Genomic DNA, 20,748 nt, shown 5'->3' with positions numbered 1-20,748 from the left:
TCACCGTGCTTAATTCCCACGTTAACCTCGTCCATCTGGACATCAAGTTAGAGTGCCCACACGTTCTCTTGAAATGCAACAGGTTGGAGATATCACAAACGACACTACAATAACGGCTTTGGGTCACCTGTCTAGAAAATAATTTACAAACACCTTCTATGGAAAGCCTGGAACCGCCCATCAACAGGTTGGACTGAGCTATGGCGTTCCAACGCACCAGTTAAGTCGTTCAAATGGATTGACAAAGACGTATTCGCAGTCGTTCATCCATATCAATAGTCCTTTGAACGTATTGACAAAGTCATTCTAACATATTGGTAAAGCACTTAAATTGAAATGTTCTGCAAAGTCGTTCCAACATATTTGTAAAGTAAACATATTGATAGTCATGTCCCAATGTTAAAATATGCTTAAGTATGAAACAAGATGCAGCTTGTATTCAATAATTTGGTTTTGAATTGTATTTTAATGAATTGCTAGTTAAATTATAACGTTTCATAGCACAACATAAGTACACACGTGAATAAACGCTGCACCGCCATCTGGTGGTCACTGCAAAAGCACATTGACTTGCATGCATTACGGGCTGTGTATTCGAGATTGGAATACAAACGTGTTCATTTGTATGGAGACAGCAGGGTGGAATTTGGGGGTCGGTTCAAGCGCCCATTCTTCCCAAACAAGTTAACAAGATGTCAAAACACGGAAGACCCCCAAATCAAAAGTGCAGCTTAAAAAGTTCTGACGCGTTTAATGTTAGCAGGGCTCCTGAGTGCATCTCAAGTGCTTTGAGAGATTTTTATCTTGTCAAGAAAATGGCCCTTCTTCAACTCTTCCCAAAATTGGGGGAGATAAAAAAAGAAGGGGGGGGGCAATGTAGCTAGTCTTTAAAAGATCAACACTGCCCCCTGGTGGGGAAACCGCAAAACACCCCCTGAGCTGCGTCGATCTCGAGTGATTGCTTTAGTGTCACCTATTGATAAGATTGCTGCAAGATTGATTGATTCAGGGTTATTGATGAAATTTCGATCAACTGTGGATAATCTAGTCGCCTGGTGATAAACTGTCACCTTTGGGATTGATTTACATGGTGGTTAAAAAGATGCAACATTGAAAGTCACCTGATGATTGTTGTGAGAGTGATTGATTTAGAGTGAACTGTTGATTAAAACTGTCACGAGAGTCATTGATTTAGGGTCACAGCTTCATGAAATTGTTTGAATAATGGTTGCCGATGCATGACAAAAATGCTTTTTGGTCGACAATTACGAGGTCTAAACAAGACAATTTAATTCAAGGGATTTAATTTTTTTTTTTTAAATGACTGGGGAAAATAATAAAACTGGAATTCATTCTTCAGGTGCATAAACAAGAAAACAACTGCAGAACGGGTTAGTTTTTTTTCTGTTAAATAAAACCGCCCAAGGATAAATTCAGTGTTTATGATAAATGATTGTCAAATGTTTATTTGAGAGAACTGCGGCAAACATCTGTTCCTTTCGCTCACTGCCGTAAAAGACAAAAATAAATTATTTTAATCATAAATACAATTATACAAAGATTTTTTTGGGTGCAGGAATGACTAAAAATAAAATCAAAATCAAGTCAAAATGTGCAAGGGATCTACAAGGTGCGCTACGTATCCAAACAAAAGTAATTCAAATTAATAATTTAAGGTTGATATATATGATTATTTATACATGGATTTCACAAGAAAACAACGACGCAAACATCACCCGTCGAAGGTAAGGCAAGTTCATCTTTTTGCGCCAAAATCAACGCAAAGACAAAAAAAAAAATGCGTGAATGACAAACGGCGACGTCTTCACATTCCGCTAAAACGCTAGCATGCTAAGTATCTTGCACATGAACACTGGTCAATTGTTTTTTACGAGATTTTCAAAAAAACAAAAGGAAACAAATAATAAGGCCAAAATAAAAAAGGAAGCAGTCCTTTGATATAATTTCACTTTTTCACTCTCAATTAGTCCAACGGTACCACCCGCACATTTGTTGACGCTGACCAGGAAATAGGATAGTGACTGATAGCAATTAAGAACGAGCAAAAGTCTCCATTTTACCAGTGCTACTTGAATATAATTGCAATTTTTTACACTGCTCACTCACAAGTTCTAAGTGGCGTACAATTGTTAACACGGACATTTGCTGATCTTTTCAAAAGAAACAAAATTCTACAGTTGTAAACATGCATGAATACAGAGCGATAATGTTTACGCTGCAAAAAAAAAAAAAAAAAGTGATTTCCTGAAAACTCAATTTGTTTTAAACGGCCAGCTCAGGCTATGTGGAACAAGTTTTGCACGACTCAAATGCCGGTTCACGCATTACTGACTTAACCGCAGACAGGGAGGTAGCATGCTAACTAACAGGCGGGTAGAAATAACATGATGCTAACCGCTTCGCTTATGCAAGCAGTTTTTGCACGCGAGCTAACAAACGGTAGGACTTGAACATGTTGCTTAGTGAATTAATCCATTTAAAAAAAGAAATTGCCTGGTTTACAGCCGACGTGAAATGTCACAAATGTGCTTTCCATCTTTGTTGGTTAGCCTGCTAATTGCCCGGGCAAAGGTTTTTATTCTAGTGATATAATGCAACTTAAAATGTTGTATTGTATTCTTGCTAGTGTTAATCGGCATGTTACAAATGTGTTTTTACATTGTGCCGTTTCATTAGTGTGCACATACGACATTAAGATTTTGTGTTCTGGTCGTATCGTTTGTTAGCAGGCTATTCCTGGTTCACAAACTAATGTTGTCACAAACACGTGTTCAATTCACAAAGTTGTGTTAGTTAGCGTTGTTACTTACTGGTTCACGCCTCCGCAAATTCACATTCAGATCAAAGTTTGTTAGTTAACGTGTTACTTCCTGGTTTGTGCTACCGCTGTTAACAATTCTACCTTAAGCGGGGTTATGCTTTTGCCCGTCTTTCCATTCTGTGTACCAACAAAAGGCTAACGAAAAATCGGAATTGTTTACATGCTAACCTACTCCAGAGGGATGCTAACAATTTAGCTGTGGCTTTGATGGTTAATGTTTTTGTAGCATTAATGCTGCTGTGAAATATACTGTCAGGACAAAAAGTGCAAACCGTCTCCCTCAGTAATTACGAACAAACACCGCCGAATTATTTTGGACCATTTTTTGTTCAAACGCTAGCAACAACTATGTAGCGTTAGCATGCTGACTAACACAATACAAATCAGCTCATTTGCATCCTATTTGGGCGGCTCTTTTTTTTTTTGCCTTTGTAGCTTTCTTAAGTACGTGATTCCGACAAACATGGCACGTTCTCACTTGACTTAAATGTCCTGATATGGCATCCGAGGACCCGAGAGGCAAATCAAAAGTAATCCACTCCAAAAAAAAAAGAGAGAGAAGGAAAGAGGTTCCTCAAGGTCATATTTACACCACAGATGAGAGGCACTTGTATCTTTGGTTGGACCATCCCAACATCATTGCGAGGAGAGTTTCAAAATCATTCTCGAGAGTCCGCCTGGCAACACGGTGAGTCGTCTCTGCGTGTTTTTTATTCCTTTTTACATTTTTTTTTTTTTTAAAGGTTTTGTTATGTTACCTTTACGGATCCCGTGGTACACGTTTAGCCTTCTGACAGCGCCACCTGAAAGACGAGAACACAAGTTTGAGTCCACAAAGTTTTCTTTCTCAAAAAACAAAAAAGAGCAATAATAGATAAAACGAGTTGAAAAGTGTGGACATCAAAATTGCTTTTGAAGCCTACCTTCTCGGGAAAGAAATTGGGGTTGCTTTGCCGTAGTTTTACTGGTCTGCCCTTGATGACGGCGTAGCAGAACATGGTGATGACCATGACGAACAGAAAGTAGCTGGTGTGCATCAGGTGCAGGTTGATGAGGGAGCGGTCATCCTGGTAAAAAAAAATTCCTTGCTTAACATCGGCGAGCACGGTCAAGCGTCTTAATCTCCCGGCGACTCACGTCGGGCACGATGACGGTGAGCTTGGGGTTGAGGGCGTGGTACACCTTGCCCACGGCACCCTTGTAGCACCAGAAGGGGTTGTACTCCTGGGTGTACTTGGTGTCCGAGTCCCGCACGGTGGTGAACACCTTGTACCAAGACGTGGCATTGGTGTATGTCTCTGGCGTGCAGTGTGGCGGAGTCCTGTCAAATTTCATTGGATAACAGAAAATACAGCTAATGCTAATACTAGCCTGGAAACATGACTCCACTCACTTTTCACCTGTATGTGTGTTTTTTTTTTCTGATGGGGCAACTCACACTGTGACTGGAAAGATGTTGCTGACCGCCGTGATGGTCATGCAGGTGCTGAACACCACCTGCTCGCAGTGACCGTGCAGAAGGCAATCATCTGCGTTCCAGGACACGGGCAGCGTGAACGTGATATTGATCTCTTCGTGCGATTCACGGCCTGAAAAGCCAGCAAATAGTCAATTTATATAGGCCACTACTCCAGAAAGTCAAAATGGGTGTCATGAGAGAGGGGGGGAAACAAAAAAGGACTCTCCCTCACCAGTTAGGCCAACCTGCTGTCCGAGGACGGTAGCGTACAGGTGGGTGATGTTACGCGAGTAGCCGCCGAAGGGCCGCTGTGGGTTGAGGGTGAGCGTGATGGGCACTGAGATGTTGATGTAGCCCGAGTCCTCGGAGAGCAGCGATGACGGCGTGCTGGGCCGCGCCTGCCCGCTGGTCGCCGCCAGGCTCTCGGGCGTGGTGGACTCGTTGAGACCGTGCTTGATGGTCTCATTCTCCGACACGCAGAAGTCTACCTCATTGTAGCGCAGTAGGAACGTGTTCCAGTCCTGAGGAATAACAATAGAGACTCAGAAAAAAATAGGCTTCATGACACACAGAAAGGGACCTACCTCGGTCAACTCTGGAGACTTGATCTCCTTGATCTTGAAGAAGTAGCCGATGGTGAGGAATGCAATGGCCACGGCGCTGACACTGATCATAAAGATGACCAGTGGCGGGCGGTTGTTGATGGAGCTTCTGAGGTTCTCCAGAGGGTTCAACAGGTACACCTGCGCAACAAACACAATGGTTACGTTAACAAACAACGCATTGTTCACGTTGGTCTTCTAATCAAACCGTTTTAAAGGTCTTGCGTTAACTAATCAGTGTAAAACATGATAACTACCCTGACTTCATGGCTGACTGCAGCCTTCTGCACACAGACGTGACTAACCTTAACCGTTTCTAAAACAAATCCACGTGTTTCAAGCTTAAAGCATGAAAATGCTGCATAGTTCCCACGGCCAGGAAAGAGTCGTAGTTTTAAGAGTTCAAGACTCAATACGTGTATTTTCAAGTAGTTTTCAATACTTAATACGTGTATTTCCAACTAGTTTCAATACTTTAAATAGGTTAATAGCAATTTTTTTAGAGACGACATAGGAAAACACTATTTTTTTCAAGCGTGAATTCGAGAGAAACGAAACCACACTTCAGTTTTGCACAACCCCTTCTCGTTTTCTCAATACAGTGCTCTCTACCTTAGACAAGTTAACAGGCGGAATTGTTTTTAAATAAGCAAATACACTGTTTCGTGCAATGTCTGTTGTGTTTGTTGGAGTTGAAAAGCACATTACTCACTAACGCTAGACTCTGTCCTGCCCGGCGTAAACCGCCCTAAAAACTCCCATTTCAATTATAAAACAGTCGTGGGTTATATTAATCCACACTTACCATTTTCTCCGGCGGGAGCTGCTGACGGGGAGCTCCGCTTAATCACTCGCAACCGAAAAGCAACTGTTTAGCCTAGCCTAGCCTAGCCTAGCTTCGATGCTAGTCAGCACTCCCGCCCGCTGCCGGCGCCGCCGAGCTAGTCGTTGGCCTCACCGGGGAAAAGCTACTCGCCCCGGGTTAGAACGCTGAAAAACAACCGGTGTAGGTGAATGGCGACAAATCCAACAGCACCACGTCCCATTCTTGTTGTCGAGTGTGTGTTCATCCGTAGTTTACGTCCGCGAAGGCATAGCTGAGAGTGCCGAGTGCTCCGCCCATCCGCAGTGCGCGTCTCGCAAATTGAGCGCTCTGACGTCACGAGTCAGGCCACACAATGTTGGAACTGTCAGTTGGTAAACAAAAAAAAAAAATAACAAAAAAAAAAGTCTCCTTCTAAATTGACGACAAAGTGGTTCGTTAAGTTTTGGAAAATGTCTATCAGAGTTACTTTGTGACGTCTGTTTTGTGCTTTGCTACGCCGGTGCGTTCAGTGTACGTCGTAAATCAAAGACGTTCGAATGCGTTAACCTTGTCCAAAATGGTGGAGGAAAGTAGAAAGGAGAGTCCCTCAAAATATATCAACGATAAACAACTAAAGGCTAATTTAACATTTACTTGTCCGACTCTGGTTAAGCTAAAGGCAAAAATTTTCCTTCACAATTTTTATTGTTCACAATATTCAATGAAAATCCGACCTTTGAACTCCAAATGCAAATAAATAAAACTCAGTCCTTTGCCCACATTAGAAAAAAACAAGTCTTTAGTTCATAAAAAGTATATACAAATCCTACTCAGGCTGTCGTTTATAAAAATGATGTGATGACATCACCCAACCTCAGACTGTGATGCAATTGCACATCATCTAATCACTGAGGAATGATGCACTTCTGACTTTAGTTGTTGTCCCACCAGACCGGAAGTCGGCCATCGTTTCAGATGCAGAGCCAGGAAAGTGGTGCGACCAGGCCGGAGAGCCATGAGGACCCCCAAGCGGCGGCGGCCGGGGAACCCATGACGGCCCAGCGAGTCATCCGCCTGCATTGCGAGCTGCTCGCTTTCTTCAACGACCTGCAGACGGCGGCCGACGCCAAGCAGTCACTGCGGCAGACCAAGTTTGAGGAGGCCCTGCGGCTGCGTATGGAGCGCCTGGATGGCTCCACGGAGTTCAGCACGAAAAAGTTGCGGGAGATCAGGGATGGCTGGGCTCAGTCCACCACCAAGACCACGCTGCCGGACCTCCTGGACTCCCTGAACACTCAGCGCACGCTGTGCTCGGAGATGTTGGACCATAAGATGGAGCTCATCGGCGAGCTGCAGAAGAACTGGGTGGACGGCGACGAGCGCCACTCCATCGACCTCCGCAAGCAGAAGGAGGCCCTGGACTTGATGATTGAGCGCATGGACAAGGTGAGGCGCATGACCATGGCCAACAAGGAGCTGGCGCACATTCAGAGCCCGCATGACATCTTCTTGACGCAAAGCCTGCGCGAGTGGGAGGGCTTCCAGACGGAGCTGGGGGCTCGGCGCGAGGAATGGCTGAGCCAGAGGAAGCTGGCCATGGAGGAGTACGAGAACGCCATGCCGTTGCTGGAGCTAGCGCAGGAGCAGTGCAACACGTCCAAGCGCTCCATCGACATGAAGCTGATGGAGCTGGAGCGTGAGCAGGAGGAGATTAAGGGCAAGCGCAACGTGCTGGATGCCCGCAAGCTGAGCTGCGACGAGAAGCCCGAGGTCATCTACCTGCTGCGTAAACGCGTCAACACGCTCAAGGTGCAGCTGAGCGACATCATGAAGATGATCCAGATGGAGGAGGAGAGCTTCCAACGGCGCGAGCAGCATCTGCTGGATGACATTCGTCACAGCATGGCGCAGCACAAGCGCATCCAGAAGAAGATCAAGCACTTTGCCCTGTTTGACGCACAGACCTTTGTGAAGATGTCCAACATGCTGGTGGCCGAGGTGAAGCTGCTGGCCGAGAGCGCGCTGGCGACCGACTCGCACCTCTGTGCCCACCTGGGCCTGACGTGGGAGCGGCCTACCGCCGTCATCGAGCGCCGCTACCCCATCCAGCCGCAGGACCGCTTCGAGATGGTGGCGCAGGTGTACGCCGAGAGCGTGGCCGAGGTGGACGCCAAGACCATGACGGCGCTGCTGGAGATCCTGTCCGACGAGCTGGGCTTCCTGATGGAGAACAGCGAGCATCTCGGCTTCCTGCGCAACGAGCGCCGCACGGCTGAGAAGCTCCTGGGCCTGCTCAACGCCTTCGACTTCTACGACGACGACCTCAACAGGCTGGCGGCCTTCCTGCTCAAGTACGAAGAGCAGCACCGAGTGCAGGGTGAACAAAAGGACGGCGACCCGGATGACGGTGACCCGAACAGCGGTGACCCAGATGGCGACGCCCCCGTACATCTCATCCATCCTAACAACGTCCTGCCCGCGTTCTTGAGCTTCGTCAGCTACCGTGTGCACTGCATGAAGAATTCCGCACTGCGCCATTATCTGGACTGGGACGGTGATGCAGATAAAGCCTTCTGGGACAGTATGGCCAACATCATCCCGGAGGAGAAGCTCAGAATCTGGGCCGCCGCCGAGATCGCCTTGACCAAGTACCTGGCCGTCCTGGAGGAGAACTCAGAAATATTCCACAAGAATGTCACACTGGAGGAGGAAAATAGAGAGCTGCGCAGGCAGCTGGCATACGAGACTGACGGAAGTGCTTTTCTGCTCAAGGACTTCCTGGAAGAGGACACTTAAGATCCAAGACCCGCTGCTGGAGCCCCACGACAACCAACAAGATAATAAAAAAGTGCAAGAACAAATCAATTTCCATGTGTCATTTCAAAACCCTGATGATCTTCTGACTACTGTGAGCCTTTTTCTCATAAAATTGAAAGTACTTCAAACTCATTGAATTTTTTTTTCTTATTTCATCATATTGACATTTTATTTTAAAAAGCACACCATTGCTTCACACTTGCTCATCATGATTTTTGTTACAAATGAGTGTACGCGCCTCGCAGTCTCCGTTGTGTGACAGCTTGAAGTAAGGACAGAACTAATTTTTTTTTTTTTTTTTGGAGCTAGCAGGGGGCAACCACGCGCCTCTTGCGGATGCACTCCCAGATCCAGCCGGCCGTCACCCGCTGGGCGCGACTGCCGCCGTCGCCGTGCTGATCGTCGGCCAGCGTGTGGGTGGCGGAGGGGGCGTCGTAGTCGTCCACCAGGTCGCCGTCGTACGCCACGAAGTAGCGTCGCAGCTTGGCAAAGTCGTCCACGCTGGACGGCAGGAAGAGCTTGACGCCACTGAAGATGTCTAGAAGTGTCTACAAAAATAAATAAATGATGAGGTGACACTTTTGTTTTTTCCCCATGCACATCACTCAGGCCAGATTCCACTTTAAAAATATATATTATATTATATTATACCTTGTCATTGTTGGAGTCCAGCATCTGCGGGGGAGGAGGAGGCGGCGGCGTGGACGTCGCCTTTGCTGCTTTGGCGTGCCCGTTGCTCTGCACAGTTTCGCTCTTCCTCGGCTGCAAATCCAAAAAGTTGAAGTCAACCTGGGGAGTTTTGTTTCTGCGAAGCGCGACAGGCAGGCGTACCTTTTTGGGGGCGGGTGTCTTGACGGCGGGGGAGCCCGGCTCAGATTTCACCGCCTTGCGTTTGGCTGGTGTGCTGTTATCTGCTTACAAAGACATTTTTGGTCTCAAAACTGGATGAAGTCACAAGTCACCCCCCCCCCCCCTCGACTCACTTGTCTTCTTGGACGGGCCGCTTTCCGGCGCAGGTGAATTGCTGCCGCTATCTCCTCCCGACTCGCCCTTGTCTTGGCTTGAAGATGTCACTTGAAAGTCAGAGTTCTCTTTGGAGACGCGATACAGCTCCTGGCGGAACAGACGGAAGGACCCGTGTCAAACGTCAGCACCACCTAGAAGTCGAAGTGGTTGCGACGTACTTTGAGCTGTGGCAGGTTGGTGGCGCTCTTCCAATCTTTGTCATCGCGGACGCGCGTCATGCGGGGGAAGCGGATGGAGATGCCGTCGGCCGTGTGCATCTCCGACTTGGAGAACTCGGCGCCCGTGATCTCCCACACGGGCGCTTCCTGGGGCGCCACAACACACTTTGATTTGTATCCTTCCACTTTTTGCAAACCAAAGACTAGTTTTGCTTTTGTGGTGATTTGGATGCCTTCTGTTTTTTTGGATGAATTTACTTTTTTTTGTTTCTAGCTCGTTTGTTATTTAACACAACTCACCTCGGGACTACGGATGAGGAAATCCGGGTAATAGTTCTTGACGATTTTCAGCCAGCCGGGGATTTTGCTGGGGTCCTACGGAAACGCGTGCACAGAAGAGACGAATGAGGTACGGTCACGCAAGAATTCCCGCCGAGCTCGTCCACACCGACCTTGCTGATTTTGACGACATCCAGCTCTTTTTGGAGCCGGGCCAACATGGCGTCATCGTAGCCGCCAGAGCACTTGGTGACCGTGCACCACTTCTTGGAGTCCGGGTCGTAGCAACCCATTAAGAAGCTGGACATGATGCCTCCTAACACGGCGACAAACACATTTGTTGGGATGGTATCATTTGATGGCAATTCCGAACGCACCGTTGGAGCCTTTCCCGTAGAAAGCGCCAAGCACCACCAGGTCAGCCGTGTCGGCCATGGCGCCCTCGTTCAGGTAGTCCTTCTTCACCTTCAGCCAATGGCGCTTGCCCGGCTCGTACGAACCCTGGGGGACACCGTATAACACGTTCATCATCACATCACGTGCTCAGTCTCGCTAACACGCCGGCAAATACGAGTCTGACCTTGACGTCTTTGAGCACCAGGCCTTCCAAACCTTCTCTGATGACTCGCGTGATCATGTCGGCCAGGTCTCTCCCACGCTATCGCACGTAGTGACACATGTTTAGCGTGCGGGTGAAGTCCAAGATGGAAGGTGCGCTCTTACCGTGACGTGCTTCATTTCAGAGAAGAGGATTCGGTTGGGCACCTCCACCATGTTGTCGTGCAGGAACTTCCTGCGCTCGCACAGCGGCCTGCGGACAAAAGTGAAAACATTTCATGTGTTATTATAATCCAACCGTGAGTGAGCAAGACACGTTTAAAAAAAAAAAAGTTTTTACCTTTCCATGAGACTTTTGCCATTGAAGTAGATGCAGTCAAAAACAAAGAGGCACACGTTGGCATCTTGAAAGGCAGCTTTCTGAAGGACAAAAAGAAAACACGTTGGCGACATGAACTTCTATTTGTCGTTCGCCATATGGGTGGAGCCTCTGACCTTGTGCACGCCCAGCGTCCCAAAGGGGAGGGGCTTGCTGGTGTTGGTGTCGATGAGCAGCACCTCGGCGTCCAGAATTATACTGTGGCCACCGGGGAACGCCTGCGGGATGTAATCCTTGAAGTGGACCACCTGGTGACGACGGCAAAAAACAAAAATGATTCAGATTAAACCTTAGGATGTATGCCCAGCAGCACCCTCTAGTGGCCAGACTGTCAAGCCTGGAGTGTTCACTGGCACATGCTGAGAGAGCAAATGTTGATAAGGCCTTGTGGGAAATGTCCCACTGTGAGCATCACTAGGGGCTGCTAATCGTACTCAGACTGATTAGTGTGCGAGTGTGTGCGTGACTGACTTTGTGCGGCAGCACGGGTTTGAGGCTGCGGCTGAAGTAGCTGAAGCTGTCGCCACTTTTGTGCACCTGCACGCGCTCGCCGTCGTACTTGATCTCAGAGTACATGCCGTTGGGGCACTTCTTCATGGCGTACTCGATGGATTTGCACGCCTCCGCCTGGGGGGGAGGTGGAAAAGAAAAAGTTTGACAAAAGGACTAGGGGCATTTAGAAAACATAACTGAGGAGCACAACTCACCAGCATGGGCTGAACGGGGGTCATGAGCGAGGCCTCCACGGTCAGCAGCTTCCTGGGCCCCGAGCCATCCGACGCATCCTGCTGGTTCTTCAGCACGCGCTCGATCACGTCGCCCAGGTTGCGGGAGGCCTTGAAGGCGTCGTAGGCGTTGGGGTCCACCGCGTCCAGTCTGCCCGGAGAAAGACATTCGTGAGGGGAAAGCCGGCCATTCTCGCCGGGCGTGAAGCCATCGGGCGCTTACACGTGCTTGGCCCCGGCGTTCATCTTCAGGTCGTGCTTGATGAGGCGGATGATGCATTTCAGGTCGTTGCTGGTACACCTGAGAACGGGGAAAGAGAGACGGTAGCGACGTGCGGCGTTGGCGCTAGCCAGCGACGCGGTGATTCACTTTTTGCCGATGTCCTCCAGCTCGGCCTGCTGCTCGTCCTCCTTGGTGAGCTGCGCCAGGCGGGTGAGCGAGGCGTCCACCTCCTGGATGGTGAGGAGGCTCTTGGGCGACGGCGGGAAGGCTTTGCTCTCATCGAAGAACATGCGTACCGTCTCCGACACGTCACCCTGTTGTGGAAACGCACGAGCAAGTCTCACCAGGCAGTGTGAAGACAACCGAGGAGGTTTTTCCACATAACGGGGAGCGAATGCTGATAACCAAGATGCGAGGTCTACATTTGGACGGGTGGACAGACCTTCTCCAGATCTCGCACCATGTCATCCTGGTTGCAGCGGAAGATGCGGCTGAAGAGTTTGACGATCTGCTTGTCGTTGAGGTTGTAGACGCTCTTCACCACGCCGGGAAGCAGCAGCTTCACCGTCAGGTACAAGTCTCCATGGAATTTATCTGCATGGAGACGACACAAATTGACATGGCCGCCAAGGGGCATTGCGCCACTTTTCACGCCAGGGTGGACCTCCGCCGGTGCCCTTGCGCAGGAACTTCTCGATGATCTGCGTCTTGCTGTTGTAGCTGTTGATTTCGGCCACCGTGGCGCACAGCTTGCGGAACTCGCGGAACAGGCAGTCCTTGTGCTGCGGGTCGCACAGCTGCGTGGCCAGAGCGCTGCCTTGGTTGGGCTTAGCGGGCGACGGCGACGACAAGGGCGAGGAGCTGCCCGCCTTTGCCGCTGTGTAGGACAAACCGGGAGAATGCTAAATGCTAATTACAACATCCCGCAGTCGGATTTCAGCAAAGTGCACTAGCTTAATGTTGCGTACCGGTGAAGCCCGAGAATTTTCTTGGAGCATTGAGCGGCGCTGCGGTGGCGGCGGCAGAGGGTGACGTCAGTTTGGCCGACTTGGCCGGAGTCTTCTTCTGGGGACTCGACTTGACTTTGGACATCAGTTCTGCAAACACATAGCACACACGCATCAGTGAGTGCTTCATGGAGGCAAGAGAAGCGTATTGATTGAAGTTGAAGAAGCAGCAGCGACTCCTGACAGTTATGAAGCATACCCGAGACGTGACGATTGATGAGGTCTTTGTCCTCGTCCTGCAGCTCCTCCCAGCCCTCCAGCTCGGTGATGTCCTCGATCTTCTTAGTGGTGGCGCGGGCGCGCTCCAGCTTCTCAAAGATGCACTTGACGTGGTACCACTCCTTCATCTCGCCGGCTGATTCGCTGAAGGGGTTGGGCACCACCTTGCCGATGCGAGTCACTCCCTTGGCGATCTTGTCCTTGCATTTCTTGCAGCCGGCTGTGCCGCGCTTGGCGTACTCCACCAGGAAACGCTGCTCCGCCATGGCGTCGGCCACGTGCAAGGACAGCAGGAGGCCTCCGTGATGCTCGAGAAGGCGGCGGCGAGATTCGGGAGGCGGGGCTAAGAGGCCCGAAAAGAATGTGCAGGTTGGGAAGAGGAGGGGAGCGAGGGGGCGAAGGCAGACGGTCTTCTTGGCTAGCAATATGACACACCTGTGCATCAACACTTAGAACCTGAGGAAAAACAGAAGAACACAAGAAGGCCAACAATTCATCAACAACTGATCAATTTTCAAACAACTTTTTTAATCATAAATTGTTAATTGTAGCCCGAGTTACACCTTTACCTATTAAGTGTTTCTCCTTCCTTCATCATTCATTCAATTTTATCTTTAATCGAGGTTATTTTGGACTTTGATTGGAAATTGTTTTTTTCAAGATTTGCAGCTCAACCTTTGTGAATAAAGAAGTTCGATTTGGATTTTCTCTTTAATCTTTTTGCAAATATGGATTTGATCGGGATTTGTTTTACCTTGTAACAAATGACGAACTTTGCTTTTTTTTGGCTCAAGAACGAAATTGCCTAATAAACGCCAACTCAGATTGACACTTAACCACCATTGTTATGTTTATTTTTCCTGCTCTCGTTTTGCAGTGATAATGGTAGATTAGTGGCTAAACCAGAAAAAGAATGAAATTAATTTCAACTGGGTGGGATGTTTAAATATTAGCAACATGAGTTTAGCTTCTAGGTTAGCTAGTCGGTTAGCTTTTTAGCCACGCCGGACGCGACTCTTTACACACCCCCGTTCATACAGACAGCTGGGTGTTTCTTTAACAACAACAACAAAATTGCATTGTGAATAACATTTAGGATCTAACAAATGGTGGAAGCGACTGTACCTTGTCGATTCTTGGCAAAGTGTATGAGTGAGATTTAAATGGAGGCTCCGTGGCATTGTTGTAGTCGCCTGCGCAGTCAAGTAAACATGCTTATGGTTTTACTTTGGTCACTTCCGGTAACAGCGTAAAGGTCATCGCCCAATGCGGGGTCAAATAGTATCATTTTACAAGTGATATTTGTCCATGTTATAGATGTGGGACATTTAATTTATCGAACGGTCAGAGAGACTGAAACGCGTGTCTGACTTATCCGCAATTTGTACTTTATTATGCATATACAAATACTTTTTCCGGTTACGCGTACTAGGCAACATTAGCTTGATGTTGTGATCACTTTAGGGGGCTGCTTAATGGCCCACATTTGTCAACAAACGGGTTTTTGTCCTTCAACCTTCATGGAAAAAGGACTGGTTTGGATTTTTACACATTTTATTACAACACTAAATTCATATCTGCAGGAAAAAAAAAATACATATTGGTGAATTTACCCAGTGTCCTTTATGAGATGGTTAAGAATTTGCAGCGTCCAGATTTTTCTCTCCTGAAATGTTGCGTTCGGAGCAACTCCAACACTGCAGGTCCAACTTGGCTTGGATCAAACACGGCTGAGCAAGGTGAAGACATGATGATCACCATTTCTTTTTGCTTGTTTCAATGTAAGCGTGCAGCTGTCCATCCATCCATCCATCCAGCAGGGGGCGTCATTTTCTTACCTGCCTGGAAGACTTAATGAGAGTGGCGGAGCGTAGAGAGGGCCGGCTGCCGGCTTCCGAAAGACGCTCCAGCAGAACTCGGGTTCTTGGGATGTGACTCCACGACACGCCCAGGCCCGGCTGCACTTTGCCCTCCTCGCTCCGCGTCACGTGATTGGTCACCTGTGGATGTCGCACTCACGACTAAATGACATCCTACAACATCTAAGTGTGTGTTCCTCCTCACCAAAGCAGCTATGTTGAAATTCTTGGCCATGGTCTTGAGGGCGATGGCGACCTGGCTCATCATGTACATGCCTGCACGGACAACATTTTGGATCAAGAAACGTCGATGATGTGAGGAAAAATGTTTGTGGATTAATAGATTTAGTAAATTGTGGTTGCATTTCTGCGTGGAATTTTTGGCGCTCTCACGTTCTTGATGCCTGCTTCCCAGCAGAGGAGCGATGACGGCCGACACCGAGTCCACAATCAGCGCCTTGACGGAGCCTCCGCTGGCGCTCACCTGCCACGGCAAATGCGACAGACAACGTCTGACGCCTGGTGGGGGATTGGCAACGGGTTTTTGCACACACCTGCCGAAGGCCGCCGCCGTCGCCAAGACGATGAAGACAGTCAAGCAGGGAGAAGATGTCGAACGCGCGATGCACGGCGATCCTCTGCAGGGCTTCCATCTGCCAGACAAAATGACACTTGAGTTCTATGCGCGTTTTATGAGGTGTCGCTCATCTGACGCTGGCTATAAAAAGTCTACACACCCCTGTGCAAACGCCAGGTTTTTTAAAGCAATATAAAACATTTCAAAACTTTTTCTCGCATTAATGTGACATAATGTCACTTGAAACAGGTAAATAAAAAAAAATGTGCTGCCACAGCTGCCTATTTTTACTTTGCTCATTTTTTTGGGGGGTTCAGCGGAGGTGCACCGATTGTTGATCATGTTATCAATTTGGTGACCTGCTCGTCGTGGCTGCTTGTTTGGGTTTGCAGCATTTGGCGCAGGCGTCTCGCCGACAGTCCCCCCGTGGTGTCCACGAAGATCACGTTTTGTCTCAGGTGTTGCGCAACATGTACCGCCACGCCCAAACACACCTGAGAACACCGTTTGGACACGGCAAGAAAAGACAAACATTTGTACAAGGTAAAAAAAAAAAACAATGAGTATCTCAATGAGAACAAAAATTGTAATTTGATGTGATTTTTGAAATTTTTTTAATACTCGCCTGAGTTTTGCCACTTGCTGGCCCACCTGCCAGCTCCGTAATCTCGCCCGTGTACACGCCAGAATCCAGCAGCGTGTCCAGGCTGACAACAAACAAGACAATGACATGACCAGGAGCAAATTCTGCAAACTGCACCTTGAAGAGCAGACACAAAACTCAAGTAGCGTACTTAAAATACACGAGGTATGGAGCAAATAGCCGTGATGCAGCGGCGGAAAAGACATTCCTCGCCAAGTCCCTGCGCTGTTTTTGATTGATGGTCGGTGACGGATGTCTCGCTTGGCTCACGTCGCATCTACATATCTGACGCCCCCCCAAGGGATGCCCCCACACATCCCCCCGTTCAGTTCCGCGTGAAGGTTAAACGCGACCCAGAGTTGCTTGTTGCACGGCGTGATTGTGACGAGTGTGACCAAATATCCGTCGGACGTCCCCGGAGGAAAACAAAAATGACAGTCTTTGCCGTTTCTGCATCAATTGTCCTTCAAAAAAAAAAAAACGCTGACACTTTAACTTGTAGGCACGAAGACCCGATTAGAATATGATCGTACTGGACTTTCGATTTCACCGAGCTCACCATGTCCCCAACATGAATGAGGACATTGAATTTTTATGCTGAAGGAGAAAAAAAGATTAAAAAATCGTTATTGCATGACGGATCAATGAGTCCAAGCGGCACGCTCATGCCCTTTGCTGCTGCCCCCGTACAGCACTAGGGGGCAGCCATGACACATCCAAGCTTCTCAAAGGGGTGCCCAGACTTTGATGTCATGCTTGAGAAACATTGACTTGACCGTTGAAAAATAAAATCAGCAGGACGCTTTGACTTCCTCTCCGCAAAGCTTTGCCTGAGCACCTTGAAGGCTCTTTAGCCATCACTGCTGTTTGTGTTAAAGAGGCGAGCAGGAGCCAGCGTGAACGTGGCTGCTCCATCAGACTGCCACTTTGGGGTCCAAATGGAACCAGGCCTGTCTTTAGAGGCTGCTTTTTCTCCGCCGCGCTTAGCTGCATATTCCGCTATGCGCAACGTGGCTCCATGCTAATTCAATTTTGTGAAGCACGTCAGCGCGACTCAGGCTGGGGTTGATTGATTGAAGAGATGTGCGGTGGAATCTAGTTACAAAATAAATCTTATGACTGGTTTGACTTTGGTGTGTCCTTCAGTTTAAACAGGGAAGGATGAAATACGCCTAACCACAAAAAAAATAAAGTTGACAACAGTGGCAGGTTTAAATCTAAACGGGTGACTCTGCTGTTCAATTTTGGGGATGGGTCCTTGAGACATTTTCGTTCATCCATGTCCAACCAATTTTGTATCACTTGCGTCAGGTACTACTTTTGTCTAACTTTCAAAAGCTGAACTGCTCACCCCAAAAAATAGTCACCCCTCCATTCTTCCAAGTATTTGCTGAAGGTAAACGGATGCAATACTTTGCCCATACACAGCGCTCACTCTGGGTTTCCTGTGGAGAGGATGGCGGTGGAGCTGAGCACCTCGTCGTAGAGGTCGGCACCGGAAACGGGGAAGGCGGCGTGCTGGGCCAGCAGCACCCTACGAATGGCGATCAGAGCCTGCCAGACAACAAAAAATGACATTTCACCTTCCAGCCATAGAACCTGGGTTAAGGTGTTTAATTGGTTGCCCGACACCTCAGGTGGGAGCTCCCCTGGTGTGTCTGCGCTTAGAACATGAATAAAATGTTTCTTCTTCTGTGGTGGTTTCGATTAATTGGTCATCAGAATTAACAAAGAATCGGCCATAACCCCTAATTTGAATATGATCGATTTTTCAACCCTTAGCATCTGGAGGCAGTGCTGCATGTCATGGCGGGCCACTCGGGGTCACGAAACATCCAAACATGGAGAAAGCAGTGGCAAAGACACACACCTCAGGAGCTTTTTGTTCTGAACGAAGTCAAATGTTTGGTGGGCGACGGGGCGCCAAGCTGATGACGGCAGGAGGTGAAACGATAAATTCCAGGCTGGCCTCTCATGACCTCTGCCGGCCCACGCCAAACAAGCATGCTCTCTATGCTGCGTACTTATTTATAAAAAATAAGTTTCCTCTTGGCTGCCCAAGAGGTCAACACAGAGAATTTTTAATCTCAAAATCTCGCCTCTTTTTGTGCGTGCAAATGATGAAAAAGTGAAAGGGCTTATATATTTTCAAGGGTTCAAGCGGCTAATGAGGGCTGGTTGATAGCCTACACTATAAAATGTGCATACTTTTTCAATTTTGTTAACTAGATCTGGGTCCGTTTGATCCGACTAGCCTGTCCATTACCCTTCTAAAATGTACACAATTACCTTATATGACGCCGAGGTTTTCTGTGCGAGGTCCTCCATGTCGGATGAGACCAGATCTTCCACTGGAAACAACAAGAAGACAGAAAATGACATTTGTCGTTCAAATTCCCACTTATCGTTAGGAGAGCTCGTTCCAACCTGTTTTAACGTGAGCATCCTGCAAACGGCGCAATAAATCTTCATCCAGTCCCGGACACATCCCTTCCCGCAAGAGCACCATGCTTTCTCATTGTCCATTCACTCAATCAGGAATAAATAAAACTCGTTTGGAGGACACAAGCGAGCTAGCCTAACTTTTGTTTTTAGCATTCTGCCCAATTTAGCTTCGAGTGGGAGACTTCGCCGCCTCGTCACGTCCCTCTATCAAACCAACTTTACAAAATTGAAACATCGACAGAAGTGACCAGTTTAAACGTTGCCTTGACGAGATTGATAACTTCTTGATAACTAACTTGTAAGCTTCTAACGAGTTAGTGGTGGTTGGGAGGAATTGATACTGCCGTGATGCATTCTGGGTAGTGTAGTTTCATCACTAGTCATTAGCGAGGAAAGTTACCCACAATGCATCGCGATCTTTTGCAACGATCTTAATTACGCTTATGTTACCTTACTGCTGAAAATAGTTTGTACTGCATGTTTTAGGAATAAGTAATTGAACCAGAATGAAATAGCATTATTCATTTTAAATGCTGTAATTATTTAGATGCATTGTAAATATTTCTCTATCTAATCTTTCAAAGAGCTCCCTAGTTGTGTTGTGAGCAAACTTTTTCAGTGTTTTATAGCTCCCCTTTTAAAAGTTTCCACATTGCCATGGTAACCACGGCAGTCCCAGCAGGCTGCTCGGGAGCCATCAAGCCTAAGTGCGCGAAAAGCCCGAGGCCACGTTCAAATAAACACCTTTATTGCAACAATTCCATCTCTGCTACCCAATTAGCTGTCTCATTTAAAACAAATGTCACGGCTGATAAAAAGAAAAGATAGAAAAGTGGGAGGGAGGGAACAGGAAGTGCTGAAAATGCTACACTTCCTGCCGCAACGGAAACCTCATCTATAACAATATTTTTTTTTCAATGTAATATGTACGCTATATTTCATTTTACATAGAAAATGGGTCATTGTTATTTTTAAGAAATAGGATCAGCAAAAACTAGGCTGAGAAAAAACAACAACACCATTTAAATGCTTCTTTAACTGCCATCTAGTGGTCTACATTGGAATTACGCCCAAACTAAACGGTAGGCAGTCGACAATTGTTAAAAAAAACAACACACAATAGCCGTGGTGCATGCGACAGCAAAGCTACATTTATTGTAACGGATCACGGGCATGACTTTTGACTGTGAAAGAAATATACTCCCGCTATCTAAATAAAATCTAAAAACATTTTCCCTCCATCGAGCTGCTCATGTTGGCCTACACTTTTGAGTTGATTTGCTTCCCTTTTTCTTCACGTTTCCTCCCGCAGGCTCGCCGAGCGGCTGTGATGAAGTCGGTGGGACATGTTGGCTGGAGGTTATCAGGCTTCCGCAGATGCTCGCGCTGGCGTGACGACTCCAGCTGAGGCCGTAAAACCTCTTGTCCCGCGTGCCCAGTGGACACCTCTTCCTGTCCTCAGCGTGCGCTGCCATACTGACTGGAGACCCATCACGGAAAAAATACGGCCCGATTGCTGCAAATGGTGGCCATATTGTGCACGGGGGGCGTCGTTTATTTACTCAAGTGCGGGTGAGGGCCAAGCCGTTTTGTATTGTTATTCCGTTTATGTCGAGTATCGGTTTAAAAAGGAGCAAAAATGAGCTCAATGCTAACAAATCATGCAAAACATAAGTGCTACACTAGAAACCTTGAAGCAATGGATATTTAAACACAAACGCTGCAGCAGGACATATAGACAGATGACACACGGGCGTATTTTCTTCATCCTCCGCAAAGAACGCTGACTCTTGTCGTTAGCACCTGTGGTTTTACCTATTTATGGATTTTATTTTCAGTACAGGGCACTCAACGTATTCAGGAAGTTTGTCGAGAAGTGGAAGCTTGTCCGAACTTTCAAATGAATAATTGCTGAACCGTGCCCCCTTAGCCCTTATAGGACAGGACATGTTGACAAATGTGTGCTGCTTTCTATAAAAAAAAAAAAAAAAAGGGCTCTGGCGTTCATAAAACATGCATGATAACTGGACTGCGTCGTGTCGCTGTCTCCTGGCACAGGGCTTGAAAAAGCTTGGAAGTCATACTTTCATTTTCTTTATCCAGGAGTCATTTTTTAACACAGCAC

General features: G+C 47.6%; 4 protein-coding genes across 7 annotated transcripts; 1 reads left to right on the top strand and 3 right to left on the bottom strand.

Annotated features, from left to right (window-relative positions):
- Positions 1–1,432: 1,432 nt before the first annotated feature.
- On the bottom strand, positions 1,433–6,122 carry tmem248 (transmembrane protein 248). Of its 2 annotated transcripts, XM_088397783.1 has the most exons (8): positions 5,709–6,122; positions 4,886–5,044; positions 4,534–4,822; positions 4,281–4,431; positions 3,980–4,163; positions 3,766–3,909; positions 3,601–3,645; positions 1,433–3,519 (listed from the first exon to the last, which is right to left on the bottom strand). In XM_088397783.1, the coding sequence occupies exons 1-7, from the start codon at positions 5,709–5,711 to the stop codon at positions 3,625–3,627; spliced, it is 951 nt and encodes a 316-aa protein (XP_088253909.1). In that variant the 5' UTR covers positions 5,712–6,122; the 3' UTR covers positions 1,433–3,519; positions 3,601–3,624. The 2 variants fall into 2 exon arrangements, with proteins under 2 accessions (XP_088253909.1, XP_088253908.1); XM_088397782.1 differs by having other exon boundaries at positions 1,433–3,645; positions 5,709–6,121.
- A 507-nt stretch (positions 6,123–6,629) lies between these two features.
- LOC148386580 (dynein regulatory complex protein 1-like) lies at positions 6,630–8,573 on the top strand. Its single transcript, XM_088397777.1, has one exon. It carries the CDS (start codon positions 6,684–6,686, stop codon positions 8,502–8,504), a length of 1,821 nt encoding a protein of 606 aa, XP_088253903.1. The 5' UTR covers positions 6,630–6,683; the 3' UTR covers positions 8,505–8,573.
- A 113-nt stretch (positions 8,574–8,686) lies between these two features.
- On the bottom strand, positions 8,687–13,542 carry lig3 (ligase III, DNA, ATP-dependent). Of its 3 annotated transcripts, none has more exons than XM_088397775.1 (20): positions 13,080–13,542; positions 12,842–12,970; positions 12,538–12,750; positions 12,316–12,467; positions 12,021–12,187; positions 11,874–11,951; positions 11,633–11,801; positions 11,397–11,552; positions 11,042–11,173; positions 10,887–10,966; positions 10,712–10,799; positions 10,569–10,646; positions 10,366–10,489; positions 10,162–10,304; positions 10,010–10,084; positions 9,710–9,856; positions 9,509–9,638; positions 9,357–9,439; positions 9,177–9,287; positions 8,689–9,073 (listed from the first exon to the last, which is right to left on the bottom strand). In XM_088397775.1, the coding sequence occupies exons 1-20, from the start codon at positions 13,540–13,542 to the stop codon at positions 8,831–8,833; spliced, it is 2,961 nt and encodes a 986-aa protein (XP_088253901.1). In that variant the 3' UTR covers positions 8,689–8,830. The 3 variants fall into 3 exon arrangements, with proteins under 3 accessions (XP_088253900.1, XP_088253901.1, XP_088253902.1); XM_088397776.1 differs by having other exon boundaries at positions 8,690–9,073; positions 9,357–9,436; XM_088397774.1 differs by having other exon boundaries at positions 8,687–9,073; positions 9,177–9,436.
- Positions 13,543–14,712: 1,170 nt separating this feature from the next.
- On the bottom strand, positions 14,713–18,993 carry rad51d (RAD51 paralog D). Its single transcript, XM_088397781.1, has 10 exons — positions 18,606–18,993; positions 18,468–18,529; positions 17,614–17,732; positions 16,161–16,242; positions 15,895–16,029; positions 15,513–15,611; positions 15,352–15,442; positions 15,164–15,234; positions 14,938–15,099; positions 14,713–14,829 (listed from the first exon to the last, which is right to left on the bottom strand). The coding sequence occupies exons 1-10, from the start codon at positions 18,685–18,687 to the stop codon at positions 14,734–14,736; spliced, it is 999 nt and encodes a 332-aa protein (XP_088253907.1). The 5' UTR covers positions 18,688–18,993; the 3' UTR covers positions 14,713–14,733.
- Positions 18,994–20,748: the final 1,755 nt, after the last annotated feature.

This window comes from Syngnathus floridae, chromosome 15 (genome assembly GCF_059516105.1).
Source record: "Syngnathus floridae isolate MCC-2025c chromosome 15, RoL_Sflo_1.0, whole genome shotgun sequence".
Classification (NCBI taxonomy): Eukaryota; Metazoa; Chordata; class Actinopteri; order Syngnathiformes; family Syngnathidae; genus Syngnathus; species Syngnathus floridae.
The sequence above is the reverse complement of the archived record's forward strand: the minus strand, read 5'-3'. Positions and strand labels throughout refer to the sequence as shown.

What these genes read in the sequence shown, in the direction of transcription:
- tmem248 (XM_088397783.1), bottom strand. An exon ending in TCACCGTCATCGTGCCCGAC is followed by an intron (nt 3,910 to 3,979) that starts GTGAGTCGCCGG and finishes TTTTTTTACCAG; the next exon opens with GATGACCGCTCCCTCATCAA. An exon ending in CCAATTTCTTTCCCGAGAAG is followed by an intron (nt 3,646 to 3,765) that starts GTAGGCTTCAAA and finishes CTCGTCTTTCAG; the next exon opens with GTGGCGCTGTCAGAAGGCTA.
- LOC148386580 (XM_088397777.1), top strand. Translation starts at nt 6,684, where the DNA reads ATGCAGAGCCAGGAAAGTGGTGCGACCAGGCCGGAGAGCCATGAGGAC.
- lig3 (XM_088397774.1), bottom strand. Translation starts at nt 13,542, where the DNA reads ATGCACAGGTGTGTCATATTGCTAGCCAAGAAGACCGTCTGCCTTCGC. An exon ending in GCGCAAGGGCACCGGCGGAG is followed by an intron (nt 12,468 to 12,537) that starts GTCCACCCTGGC and finishes GTCTCCATGCAG; the next exon opens with ATAAATTCCATGGAGACTTG. An exon ending in CTGAAATGAAGCACGTCACG is followed by an intron (nt 10,647 to 10,711) that starts GTAAGAGCGCAC and finishes TACGTGCGATAG; the next exon opens with CGTGGGAGAGACCTGGCCGA.
- rad51d (XM_088397781.1), bottom strand. Translation starts at nt 18,687, where the DNA reads ATGGTGCTCTTGCGGGAAGGGATGTGTCCGGGACTGGATGAAGATTTA. An exon ending in GGGAAGCAGGCATCAAGAAC is followed by an intron (nt 15,235 to 15,351) that starts GTGAGAGCGCCA and finishes TTGTCCGTGCAG; the next exon opens with GCATGTACATGATGAGCCAG. An exon ending in TCATTAAGTCTTCCAGGCAG is followed by an intron (nt 14,830 to 14,937) that starts GTAAGAAAATGA and finishes CACCTTGCTCAG; the next exon opens with CCGTGTTTGATCCAAGCCAA.